Source organism: Herpailurus yagouaroundi, unplaced genomic scaffold, assembly GCF_014898765.1.
Source record: "Herpailurus yagouaroundi ecotype Mexico unplaced genomic scaffold, PumYag 191, whole genome shotgun sequence".
Classification (NCBI taxonomy): Eukaryota; Metazoa; Chordata; class Mammalia; order Carnivora; family Felidae; genus Herpailurus; species Herpailurus yagouaroundi.
The window spans coordinates 15,917,314-15,931,322 of record NW_024412422.1 but is presented as its reverse complement, the minus strand read 5'-3'; the positions used below and the strand labels follow the sequence as shown (position 1 = coordinate 15,931,322).

General features: G+C 50.0%; 1 protein-coding gene across 2 annotated transcripts in view; it reads right to left on the bottom strand.

The window, feature by feature from the left end:
- Positions 1–14,009, bottom strand: part of TMEM132B (transmembrane protein 132B) — a 228,180-nt gene that overhangs the window by 34,855 nt on the left and 179,316 nt on the right. For both annotated transcript variants that reach the window (XM_040444097.1, XM_040444098.1), the window contains one exon: positions 7,502–7,645. In XM_040444097.1, the coding sequence (XP_040300031.1) occupies positions 7,502–7,645 (144 nt within the window). The remainder of the gene's footprint in view (positions 1–7,501; positions 7,646–14,009) is intronic.

The following is a 14,009-nucleotide window of genomic DNA, read 5'->3' as shown; positions in this document are numbered from 1 at the left end:
GAATTTTTGCCAAGCATCGCTGAGAGAGAGAGACATTGCCTTAAGCCTCCTTTGGATTTCTCTGTGTCTCCTGCTAAATAAAATTCGGATCAGTCTGAGAGCTTCTTGGAAGCCCATTGCAGCCCAGAGCCGACAAGGACCCTTTCAGGAGAAGTCAGAGCAGAGACTGTTCTGAGCCCACCGCCTCATCGGCACCTGGGGGGTCCTGACAGCGTCCCCCATCCCACCCCCACCCGCGACCTCGGGTTGGGGGGCATCTTCCTCTCATTTACCTGCTGTCCCGGGGGCGGGAGGGCCAGACTGACAGCCCCCGGCAAGACGTGCTTACGGAGCTCTTTCAACGGAATGACTTCCCAACACTTAAAAATCAAAACTCTTACCCAAAGGTCTGGACTTCCAGACACATCCGTCTTTAAGTCTGTCTATAGGCGAGCGAAGAAACGGGAAGAAATGTCTGTCCACGTTTTGGTGCGATGAATTTGGACACCCGGCGGGCTGATGTTTGCTCAAAACCCACCGGGCACAGCTCCTCGGTTTCGAGCTATGAGATTCGGTGACACCCACACCCACCGCGTGGGGTCGTGCGGGCCGGACTCTGTGCCTTCTCTGAAACCAGCAGAGCAGAGTCTGGCCTGGTGTCGTGTGTGCCTAAGATGTGTGCTGCTGTGGCTGTTCACTCTGATGGACCCTGGGGACAGGGACACCCGTGGGACACAGACCCTGCCCTCGACATGCACGAGGACGTACAGTGTGCAGAGTCCCGAATCCGTATATGCACGCAGGGACACACGGAGGTGAGGACCCGTGGGGACACATGACGGCAGGAAGGAGGTAGTCGCACCGAGTCGGGGCCCCCAGAGGACACCGGGATGCCCACAGGCGCAGGGCTTGGGGAGCAGGTGCCAGGCACAGGGAACAGCAGCAGCACAGGGAGAAAACGTGCAGAACCACAGAGAGAAAGGCAGATGAGCTCCTGGATCCAACTTTGCCTGAAGTCACCTGGCTCTTTTAGCTGTACAAGTCAATATATTGCCCCTTTTGGGGCTTAAGACAGTGGATTTGGGTTTCTATTACTCACAACCAAATGAAAACAAAACAAAAAAAAACCTCACCAATGCAGGATTTCACCAGTACCTGCCCACTACACCCGACCTACCACACCAGTCCAAACCAGCTCAGATGTGCTTCCCCAAAGCCCAAGATCAGGACACACCTACCTTCCCCTGGGTCCTCTCTATACAGCCAACCACTCAAGGAGCGTGGGCTCACACAGCCTCTGTAGGTGCTGCCTGACCCAGGAAAGACAGTTGCTCAATCAAAGCTGATATCCTCCAGAGGGGACATCGGGTTCTCTTTAGTGACCAGCTCCCCACACGTTGCTGAGCAAGCAGCAGAAAACTTCGTATTTTTTGCAGCACATCCACTGTCTTCCAATACCCCTCACAGACCAACTCTGGAAATAAAATCCTTCCCTGGGGCAGAGAAGGCTTTAACATCTTAATGCCCTTTCCCGAAGCCTTTAGCATCTCCTTATTACAAGTCCAGCTGATACCAGAAGGCTGGAAATGTAATCACTGCAGCCAAAAGATGGAGGGCACCATCTTCAAGACCAGCATGAGTTTACATTTATTTCTCTCCAAGCGTGAGTCAGTTCCTCCCCCGCTGACGATGTATGGCTGGCTACTGTGGTTCCAGAGACCACGGTTCGTTGACAAACAGTACAGTCACCAACACATGAGAACATGAGGCCATCACTGAGTCAGGAGGATAGATAATCCAAAGATTAAGTCATAATTACAACATGGAAACTGCATTTTCTTCCTTCTTCTGTAGAACTTTAAAAGAAACTTCAAGAAGAAAAGAAAACGTGTCGTAGTGGGCAGCGTAGAGACCCTCCCCGGATGTGCCCATGCCCTAGTCTCCAGAACCTGTGAATACATTGCCTTGCATGGTGTAGGGGGTTGACCTGTGGCCCAAAGTGGTATGTCCAGGGTTCGAGCCCCTGCTACCTGTGAATGTGATCTTATCTGGAAACAGGGTCTTGTAAGCACGTAAGCACAGATCTTGAGACAAGATCACTCTGAATTAGGGTGGCTACTAAATCCCCTGACAAGTGTCCTTGTAAGAGAAAAAGGTCATACGGAGACACAAGGGCAAGACCGAGCAAAGATGGAGGGGCTGGAGGGACACAGCCACGGGCAAAGGACACCTGCAGCCACCAGAAGCAGGACGAGGCAGGAAGGATCCTTCCCCAGAGCTTCTGGAGGGAGTAGAGCCCTGCCAATAGGTTGATTCCAGACTTCTGGCCTCCAGATCTGGGAGAAAATAAATTTATGATCTTTTGTGGTCTTTTCTTTCATGTGTAGTTTTATTTTTGAGAGAGAGAGAGAGACAGCGAGAGTGGGGGAGGGACAGAGAGAAAGGGGGACACAGAGGATCCAAAGCGGGCTCCGCGCTGACAGCCGCGAGCTCAATGCGGGGCTCGAACGCACAAACCGTGAGATCGTGATCTGAGCCAAAGTTGGACGCTCAACCGACTGAGCCACCCAGGCGCCCCCACAGGCTAACTATTAATACCAGTAGCTCGACTGTCCGTCCCCGGCGACAGAATTCATTCATGTGCGTTCCACCTTCGTACCTCCCAAAGCTCTTTATGCATTGCCCCCCACGCTGATCATTGGTAAGTACTCCTGGAACAAGAGCCTCCCCCTGAGAACCCAAGAAGGCTTGGATCACTGTGCCCGGGCCAGGTCATTACCCAATGCCACGTCCCTTTGACTGCGGAAAACCTACCCCTTCCCTTCCAAGATTTCCAGGAAGAGGAAATTCAATGGAGATGTTCCGATAAAGACGAGGCAGGCAACCACTCTCGCCTCACAGACAGGTCCATCTCAGGGAAGGTCTAGCATTCATTCATCCTTCGTTCGTTAATACATTCGACAAATATTTATTGAGCCCCCACTGTGTTCCAGATTCTGCACAGGACTGGGGAGAGCACTGTTACCAAAACAAAGCCATGGACTCTGTAGACCTCGCAATCAAGGAGGGGCTAAAATATAAAATACGCAGATATGAATATGGATGTTGGTATTTTAGATATAACATTCACTGACTGATCTATTGCAGACCAAGCATCACGTGGCTTCCTTTAGATATACACTCTTATTTAATCATCCCCAAAACTCCATCTTGGGATTCTATCATGCACAGATTTGAAAAGCAAGAATTCAATTATATGTGCTTGGAATAACTGGAGGTTGCTATCTGACAACACTTGCATCAGAAGACGTAAGAGGAGGATAAAAGAGAGACACATATCTTACCATCAACTCTGCTCAAATCTAATTTACGAAGATACCCCCAACATTCCCTTCAATACGAACTATGCCCGATAATGCCCCCCGAAAATTTGGCCACAGCTCAAATGCAAGGAGATATTTATTCAAAAAATATCAACTGTCTTGGGGCACCTGGGTGGCCCAGTCGGTTAAACATCCAACTTTGGCTCAGTTCATGATCTCGCGGTTCATGAGTTCAAGCCCCACATCAGGCTCTGTGCTGACAGTTCAGAGCCTGGAGCCTGCTTGGGATTCTGTGTGTCTCTCTCTCTCTCTCTCTCTGCCTCTACCCTGCTCATGCTCTGTCTCTCTCTCTCTCTCTCTCTCTCTCTCTCTCTCTCTCTCAAAATAAATAAATAAACTTGAAAAAATATTTTTTTAATTAAAAATAAAATACATCAACTATCTTTCGAACTTTGTGAACCCAGGTTTTCTGTCAAGGATTTTCAAGGATTACTTTGATTACCGTTTGTTCTGACCTACACGCTGACTTTAGAACAAATCCCTGCAGAAGATCCCACACTGTATCATTATCGTCCTCTTTTTACAGATCAGGACGCTGGGCTCAGAGATGTTAAGTGGTTTGTCCAAGGTCAAGTAGAGAGGAAGGTGGAGTCGGGATTTGAGCGGACATCATCGGACTGAAATCTTGACCAGAGGATTCCCTGCCTCTGACTTCTTTGTCTTTGGACTGAGCTAGAACGGCTTCCTTTTGATTTCCACTCTGGGGACTTAAATGGCACAGATGTGCTCTGTCTCCCGAACGGTGGCCCCTGGAAGGCTTAGAGAGAGCTGTCCTGTGTCCCTCTTCACCCCACCCCTGTCCCTTTCCTTCTCACCAGGCCCCACGCTCACACGGGCTCCGACCACCCCTCTGTCACCGACACCCGGTACCTCCCCCCGCCCCAACACCCTTGAGCAGAATACAGTCCAGCGTCCAGTGCTGCCCCCCCCCCCCCAGAAAGACACAAGATTCCGGTCAGGGTGACTGAGTGAGATCAGCATTTGTGGCTGACTTTTTATAGAATCCAGGGCACGAGAAATACCTCACTTTCCCCCGAAATGTGCTTTCAGAAAACCTGCAGCAAGAGGGCGACAAGAAAATGACAAATGCCCTGCCGGCCTCCGTGGGGGAGCGAGAGGGGGTGGGGGCAGTAGTGATTTGGAGGGCCCAGCTCCAGGTGGGGGTCCCAGCAAGCAACGTGGGCAGACGGCTACCTAAAATTTTGACTTCATAACGAGCTGGAAACCAGATTTCTATGTGAATTTGACAATTTTTACAGGATGGCAAAATTTGGATATTACACACACACACACACACACACACACACACACACACACACATACACTCTCTCTCTCTCTCTCTCTATTATTAAGACGCATCCTCTACTGTGTGTGGATTTTTACATAGAAGTTCTCAACGTAAAATTTATCCCTCCCAATCTTGCCAAATTTGGCCAAGCTTCCAGCCTTTCAAAGTCATTTGTGTCCTCGGTTTCTGTCCCTCCAACATCATTGAATCCCAAGTCAAAGAAGCCAATCTGTTTACAATGTACGTCTTCCTAAATGTATACTTTTTCCCTTTTTACCTAAATCACGGTCCCAATGCACAGAGTTTCCAAGGCACAAAGATCTTTGGTGAGCCCTGCAAGATTCTCCCTGGGGATCACAGTGTTTTCTGCAACCGTAGAGGCTGGGGGGTCTCCCCAAGGGGTGCTAACAAATGTGTCCCGTGTTTGGGAAATGCCCCTGGGATGACACTGAGGCCAGGGCACAACTCTACAGGTGACACTGTTCATCTCAGAGTTGAGGCGACATTTCCTACAAATAGTGACACTAAACCCATGACAAACGCATCACATCCAACTCATTAATACCCCTCCCTTGATTCCAGCCCCCGGATTTGCAACAGAGCCTGGTCCCCCCTAGAAAAGTCTCAAAAGCAGCTCCAAGCTGGATGGTCTGCTCACTCTGGTTTGTTCTTCTCAAGATCAGGTCATACTTTGCTGGAAGAGAGCTCCAACTTCATGGGGCCATGGAGAGTGACAGCTAAGTTAAAAACAAACACAAAACCAAAAAAATCCAAAAAACAAACAAAAAAAAAAACCCACCCAAACTACTGTCTTCCAAAGCAATTTATCAGGCTGGGCATAAGATATTTCTAGGTTACCTCTGCGAAGGGGAAACAAAGCAAAGGCCATACTCCAAGGCGGCAGAGGAGGGAGCCCACCCTGGGAAGCTCCCCCAGGCTCTCGGGAAGGAACACACATCTAGGGGCTGCAGACACAGGCCGTTTGTTTGGGCCACCATCACCCAGACGCCACCTCCATATGCCACGGCCCCGTGTCTCCCTCTGGAATGACATGGGAACAGTAAATAAAGTGCACTGTCAAAGGCAATCAAGGGCGATGCACCATCAGAATTTCTCATTCCTTGCAGATGAGCTCGTAGGACTTGGCTCAGATCTTCCTAAACTGTGAATACACAAGGCCTTAGATTTGTTTAATCAGACCTGCCCACAGAGTACAAGGCCCGCCAGGAGCCCCGGGGCAAGGCGGCGTGTGCTTTGAAGCTAATCCCCTTTCTGTCTCCAGGGAGAATTAGCATTCCAAGCCCAGGAAGCAGGCTGTGCCAAATTTGCGTTTCCTAAGGATTAACTTTTTTTTTTTTTAATTAGGGCTCACAGACACATCAAATCTTCTTTATCAAAACCATCTCAGGCTTGAGGCACAGCCTCCTGGAGGTCACTTCTACCCGGCGAGAAGCTGGAGGCCTCTCTGTCTACGGCAAAGTTCTTCAGCCTGGGACCAAGTTTCATCTAACCTCTAAACAGGAACCTGTGACAGGCGAGGAAAGGCAGAAACTTGGTTTTCTAAAATGAATGAATGCACGGGCCCCGGGGGCTCCCTTAGCAAGTTCACGGAGAAAGGACCTTCTGAAGTTTTAAGTCTTTTCTCCGTGAATCGTCTGCTGCAAAAGGAAATGGCCAACCAGTGTGCCAAGAAAAAAACAGGCAGAAACTCTAAATTTGGTGCTTCAACCAGACCCCTGCAAAGAACATGAAATAAACCACGGGCTGATCCCTGGCTGAATTTGGAGTCAGAAACACAGCTAATTAGAACGAAGAATCCAGAGGAAATGCCCCATGGCCAGATCACTCAAGCCATGAGCTGGAGCCCACTGGTACTCAAATTACATTAGGAGGCACTTGGAGGGACTTTTATTTTAATGTATGTTAACAAAAAAATTAGTACGTCAAGATCGTGGATGGTAGTGTCTTCATGATGAGGTCCTGGGGCACATCGGTTATTTTAAATAAAAGTTACTTAAGAGACTCAGCTCCTCCCCTCTCTGACCCTAAAGAGCTCAAGTGAAAGGTACCCTCCCTGCGTCAGCAGGTAAAGAGACATCCTTATCACGGAGCTTGGAAATTTAGAGAAAGTCGTAACACAAGAAAGCAGTATAAACATCCCTTGTCTCTTTCTGCTCATCTGCCGCCCCAGCCCTCATTCTTGACAGAATTTCTTACCAGGTGCTTAGCTGAGCTGTCTGGTACAATTCCTTATTCGCTGAAGCCCCCAAAGTTAAGTTTTCCCTGTCCTCTCAAATCCTCACAGGTTCATTGCCTTTTTGTCGAAAAAAGGACAAAACCTGCCTGCCTTGGTGGTTCCTTTATGCCTCGATTTCATGATTGGGCCTCTGCGCCCACGTGAAAAAACTTTGGTTTTTTTTTCCCCTCCTGTTGGTCTGTCTCATGTCAATTTGATTCTCAGTCCAGCTGGAAGTATCTGCAGGGTAGAGGAAGAATTTTTCCTTCCCCTCAGAGGCTAAATTAGTACTTACCTTTGAAAAAGTGGGACATTTAAAGAAAATACAGAGTAAATAATGTTATTTACACAAGAAGTTGGCAAACATTGAGATGACATGTGGATTGCTAAAATTAGGGAAATTTTGTCCTATGAACAAAAGGAGGGGAAGAAAATTGTTTCTGCTCGAGGTGCCGGGGGTCCCCAGTCCGGGAGGGAAGCAGCGCACCTGCACGGCCCCTCCAGGTCCAGCCAGGCCCCCACTCCTCAGTGTGTGGTCACCGTGGCGCCAGCCCCACGGGACCCTGGGACAGGGGGAGGGGCCCCCCAGAGGCCCAGCGGAGAGGCCCCTCGTACCTTAATGACGTCTTCATCCGCAGACCTGCACTCCACAGCCGCGGACACGTCCACCACGGAGCCGTCCTCCTGAACGGCCACGACCTTGACGGGAACCGAGACGGCCTTCCCGGTGAGGACGGCCGTGTTCAGCACCTCCGTGTCCTGCGCGGGAGAGCAGAGGGCGCAGGTCACACACAGGGGAGCCCGTGAGCAGGCCACTGCCACCGTCCCTCTCCCCCTGCCATTGAGACTCCGTCTGCCTGGACCCAGTGCGGAGGCCCCGCGGCTCGGCAGTTCTGGGAAGCCGGGGACGGTGCATCCCAGGCTGAGCTCCCGGAGCCCGACAGCCGCGCTCCCTCCTCCGCCCCCAGGGACAGGGGCGTGGTCACCCCTCCCAGGACCCTTCCTGCCACCAGCCCCCTCGCTCCAGCCTGCGGCCGGGCTCCCACACCACACGGGGTGCTCTCCAACAGTCCCCAGATCTCCGCTCCAGGGTCACTCGGTGGGCGGCCGCCTGTCCTCCCAGCTCATTAACACCGTGAACGCGGCCCTCGCTGTAGTTTCAAATTAAGACCGGTAACTGGGGCGCCTGGCGGTTCAGTCGGTTAAGCGGCCGGTGTTGGCTCCGGTCACGATCTCACAGCCTCACCTCGGGCTCTGTGCGGTCAGCGTAGAGCCCGCTTTGGATCCTCTCTCTCCCTCTCTGCCCCTCCCCAACTAACTCGCTCGCACGCGTGCTCTCTCTCTCTCTGTCTCTCAAAAAGAAACATTTAGAAAAAAGATTCTTTACAAAAAAGGAGGAGGAGGAGGAGGAGGAGGAGGAGGAGGAGGAGGAGGAGGAAGAAGGAGGAGGAGGAGGAGGAAAGTAACCACACACAGAACGAGGAGAACCGGTCGCGGAAAAGCAACCTCTGCCATCCGGAGCCGACCGCCAGCCCCCTTCCTCCCCCAGGCCTCCCAGTCACCAGGGTCCCCTCCAAGCCCAGGGATCCGCGGCAATGTCTGTCTTCCTCTGCTGATCCCCGGGGTCCCGCGGGGGCCACCTTCGGGACTTCTCCCCCGCCTGCCACCTTCTTGCTGCCCCCACAACCACCGCCACGGAGACCCTGTCCTGCCGCGTGGACAGCCACCACGGCTGCCCACCCACCTCCCGTGTCCACGCCCCCCACGACAGTTGAAGAGCATCCTTTGTATTGCAACGGAACTCGCAGCGTTTCTCCCCTAGGTTGCAACTCTTGGAAAGCCTCCTGCCGTTTGTTGTTAAGATTAAGTCCACACTCGCGGCCTGCGGCCATCTGACCCTGACCCCGCCTCTGGCTCTCTCGCCCCCCCACACTGTCCCTCCCATGGGAGACCCCCAGACCTCTCCCCAGTCCTCACCCTCACCCCTGCTCGCAGCCACGCAGAGCCCTCACCACACCCGCGCATCTCAGCCTCCACACCCGCTTCTTGGGGGGAACGGGGCTCCTCTGCCCGCCACGGCGTGGACGGCGCGCCCAGTCTGCCTTGCGGGAACCCACCCCCGATGCTCACCCCGTGTTCATCTGGTGCTTGTGTTTCCATGTCTAACTACTCATCAGACCGTAGACTCCCCAGGTCTCGGCCCCCTTTGTTCTGACCTCGTCACATCCCCGGAACCGGGGACGGAACCTGGTGCGTGGGAAGCTGTGCGGGGGGGAGGCCTCGCGCACAGCCTCCGGGACTGGACGGTCTGGCTTTGGGCCTGGCTCGGCCCCGTGTCAGTGGATCCCAAGTCCCAGAAGGTCCGACTCAAGTGAAAGAACCCATCGCGGGTTCGACTGCACCTGTCGCACGACCAGAGTCTGGAGGCTCCGGCCGCCAACCCTGGTCCAGTGACCCCGCGAGGCCAGGGCTACTTCTCTGCTGTACTCCCGGCCACTCCCTCAAGCGAGCCAGACGGCGCCGTCACACCGGCCATCTGTCCGCTGTCTCAGCAGGGGGAGGCAGGCTGGGGGAAGAGTGCACCCGCTCGTCCTCGCCGGGAAGTCCAAGGCTTGTCGCACGGGGAGCCACCCGCGGAGGCGGCTGGCAGAGCGGGCGTCCCCAGTGAAGCCGGCGGTGGAGTGCGGGCGTGCAAACGGCTTTCACAGTCCGTTCCCGGGTCCGCCACAAGGCACTTCCCTCCCCCCGCGCCCGAGTTCCCTGATGTGGGACACGGAGAGAACAAAGGTACCCACCGCGTGGTGACCTCGTGAAGGTTTAACGAGACTCTCTGCGTACAGAGCTCAGAACGGAATCGGCGGAAAATGAACAAGGGCTGCATCCATGCAGCTACTGCAGCCGATGCTATGAAAGGTTTGCTCCAGGAATGAAGTAAAGAGCCACCAGGCAGGTCCACAAAGGGACTCTGGGAAAGACGCTCCTTCCACATGCGTCCGAAGAGTGAAAGTCAACTAGAGAGCCGGTGGAAGCCGGGCAAAATGCCGCTGAGCAGCGAGGTCCCCCGAACGACACGGTCGCCTCCATCTGACTCTACCCAACGGATAATTGCTTCACATTCTCTTCTCACTCTTGGATCCCCTAGTCTCAGCTCAAGCACTAAGTGGGTCCTGTACCTGATTTTCGAAATGACCCCCTCATTATCCACCTTAAAACTGAAGATCAGTAAGAGGTGGAGTCAATGAGTAATAAATAATAATAATAATTAATAGGCAGTACTCTAAGTACTTTGCATGTAATTAATTGCTTGTTCAGCTTCCTCCACAACCCTTCCAAGATAGTTCCTACTATTATTCCCGGTTCATAGATGATTTGTTATTCACCGAAATTAAACCTGAAAATAATAGCTACTCATCAATAAAAAAAGCCAACTTTGTAGTGAGTATTTGTAAACAGTGCCAGCCCAATCTAAGAAAGATGAAAAAAAATAAGTTGGTGTTTGGTTTTACGTGTGTCCTCTCCCCTGGACGGACTCTCAAGGAGTTCCGTCCAAAGCCACATAACTACAGTCCATGTATCTGAATATTCCATCCTCCCCAGGGACATGAACTATATATGCACCTTTATATTTCAGGTGTACATCAAGGACAGGAAGCAGGAAGCACTGCAGAAACTGAGACGAGAACTCACCAAAGGTGGGACAGTGTTGTGGGTGTGGACGAAATCACCATGGGTCCAAAGATGAGGGACGGTGTCGTGATTCCAGAACACATGGCTAGGTTCTGCTCCTAACGCAATTGGGAAACTCGATACGGGGGTGCTTGCCGTGTGTAACGGGCAGGCATTAATTCTGCCTGATGAGCGTTCACGGACGCTGAAAAATCCACCCAACTCTCTGTTTGAAATGACAACGTTTTGTTTTTCCTCCGGGTATCATCCTACTCTGCTACCAATGAATGTGGCTTAGGTGGTGCTGACCCCAGACCACTGAGTCAGGCTCCACAGAGGAGCACACACACCAAACGTGGCCCCTCGAGGAGACTGATTCAAGCGAAATGCGGACAAAGGAAATCAAAGACAAGAGCAGGACAGGACAGATTCCTGGAAGGTTTCTGAGTTTCTGAATCCAGACACATCGGTGTCTGCTATCTTTGGAAATTTAGATATACATAAAAAAAACTTTTACTTAAGCCTATTTTATTTTAATTTTTAAAAAATGTTCATTATTTATTTCAGAGAAAGAGAGAGAGAGAGAGAGTGGGGGAGAGAGAGAATCCCAAGAAGGCTCCGCACCCTCAGCGTAGAGCCCGACGCAGGATCCGAACCCACGAACCCCAGCCGAAATCAAGAGTCAGACACTTAACCGACCGAACCACCCAGGCGCCCCAAGCTGATGTTAATTGTAAGCCAACTTATACCTGAAAGTCTTAAGCAACATGCAAGGCTCTAAAATGAGCACCAATCTCTACTCTGTAGAAACTCACAGGCTTCAAGAAGACACCACCACAATTTTATCAAACTGAGTTTCAAGGCAGGTGACTTTATTTCTTGTAACAACCAATCCCCACTGATCCAAGCTTGTGCTTTGATCCCAAATACCTTTGCAACCATGTTTCTTCCCGTAGCTTTGCATGTGTGGCTGAGATTTTTTGCAACCGTGTTCTCCAGTGGCCATCAATGGCCTCCTCCAAATCCCAAAGCCAATCCTACCTGCCTCTGACACAATAAGAAAGCAATTTAATCTTGTGAAATATTACATCTAAATCATCCCCTGTTGCCACAGACTGCTAAAAATCCACCATCTATCAAAATACAACTCTTTTATTCTGCTATTTGTGCAAACGCTAGGTTTTATGCCTTGAAAACATATTTATATTCCTTTATGAAGATGAGTTTCCATTAATGTTGCACACCACAGCAGCATCACTGAAAATGGCAGAGTAAGGACATCCACAAATTCTCTCCATAAAGCCAGGAGAAAACTGGCCAAAAAAAGGAGAAAAAGCCAAAATCAATTTTTTTACAACTCTGGAAATAAAGGCTATGCAACCAGGAGAGCACGTATTCAACAAAAATAGCTAAATCTTGGTTAAAAAAGAGCGAAGTTTGTGGCATTTTTACTTGACTTATTCCCATCCCCTACTTCCCAGCTCCGTAGTAGCTTTAAAAAAATTACAGCTCACTGTCAACAATAAAAACTCCTGGGTTCGCAGGACAAAAGCCACTGGAGAGAGCAAATCAGCACTGGAGAGCCTCCAGACCCTAATTCCCAAAGAACTGCCGTTATTGGACTTGTCTGATAGCTCCCCGGAAGATCCCACTTACAAGGCTGTCAGTATTTGACTCGCTCTGAGTTCACCCAGTGTGACAAGCTTTATCCCTAGAGGTATTTGTTCAAAGCCATTGTCGGCAATTGTTTAACTTCATAGCCGCCTGGAGGCACTGAATAAAGTTTGGTGCAAAAAAAAAAAAAAAAAAAAAAAAAAAAAAAAAAAAAAAATAGACCAACCCAAAAGCTTAAAAGGAAAATATGAGGAATAAGATATCCAGAGGTACTTTGGAAAGCTAATGCCTATCCTGGGGAGCCTGCAGGACTATGCTTATACGTAGGGCTGTGTGTACGTCCTGGGCTGTGTTCATACTCAAAAAAGACCTGAGAAGGCTCTAAGCTCTCACCACGGGTTGACTTTGAGGTTCTGTTAAAGCAGGAAGTGAAAGCTGAGGCAGGGCTGTCAAATGCCTGGCTGGTATTGAAAGTGTGTCCCAACACACACAAAGAGACTCTCGGTAAAGACTGGGGCACGTTCTGATTCCAAGTGTCTAGGGCAATCTCTACAATCGCGGGCTGACCACCAAGCTGGCCAAATCAAGACTGCAGTGACCACACAGAGCAAAAAATAGAGTCTACAGACTTACTTCGTAAAAGTCACTAAATAACCCAACTTACTACTACAATAAACAACAATGAAAACCCAAGGAAAAAGAGATAACTTAATTTCAGAGTTGGTACAGGACATTATGTGAAATTTCCCCTTTTCAACAGCAACAAAATTAGGAGACAAGCAGACAAACAAAAAAGGATGGCCCAGTCACAAGACGAAAAGCAATCAAGAACTGTGGTTGGGGTGCCTGGGTCGCTCAGTCAGTTAAGCGTCCAACTTCAGCTCGGGTTGTGATCTCGAGGTTCACGAGTTTGAGCCCTGTGTCGGGTTCTGTGCTGACAGCTCAGAGCCTGGAGCCTGCTTCGGATTCTGTGTCTCCCTCTCTCTCTGCTCCTCCCCCATTCACATTCTGTCTCTCTCTCAAAAATAAATAAACATTTAAAAAATTATAAAAGGGGCGCCTGCGTGGCTCAATCGGTTAAGCCTCCGACTTCGGCTCAGGTCAAGATCTCACAGTCCGTGAGTTCAAGCTTCATGTCAGGCTCTATGCTGACAGCTCGGAGCCTGGAGCCTGCTTGGGCTTCTGTGTCTCCCTCTCTCTCTGCCCCTCCCCTGCTCATGCTCTGTCTCTCTCTGTCTCAAAAATAAATAAAAACATTAAAAAAAAATTTTTTTTAAATAAAAAATTTAGAAAAAAGAACTATTCTTGAGGAAGCCCACACGTTGGACTTACTGGACAAAGATGCAAATATTTTAAACAGCTGTTTCAAATACAAAGAATTAAAAAAAAAAATCATACCTAAAGAACCAAAGGAAAGTGTGAGAAAGGTGACTCGCGAGTGAATTCCAATAAAGAAATACAAATTATGAATAATTATGAAAAGAAACAAATGGGAATTGTGGACTTGAAAAGTGCAAGAATGAAAATGGAAAATTCACTCGTATGTTCTCCTATAGGAATGGAGTGAAAGTAGAACAGGATGAAAGGAAAAAACGTGGGAAATCCACAAACGTGGAAATTAAACAGCCTCCTTTTAAACAATAAATGGTTCAAAACAGAAATCACAAGGGAAACTGGAGAAATGCTTTGAGATGACTGAAAACAAAAACACAACATACCGAAACCTTACACGAGACGCAGAGAAAGTAGCACATAGAAACTTACAGCTGTAAATGCCTGCATTATAAAAAAGGAAAAGGGGGCGCCTGGGTGGCGCGTCCGACTTCAGCCAGGTCACGATCTC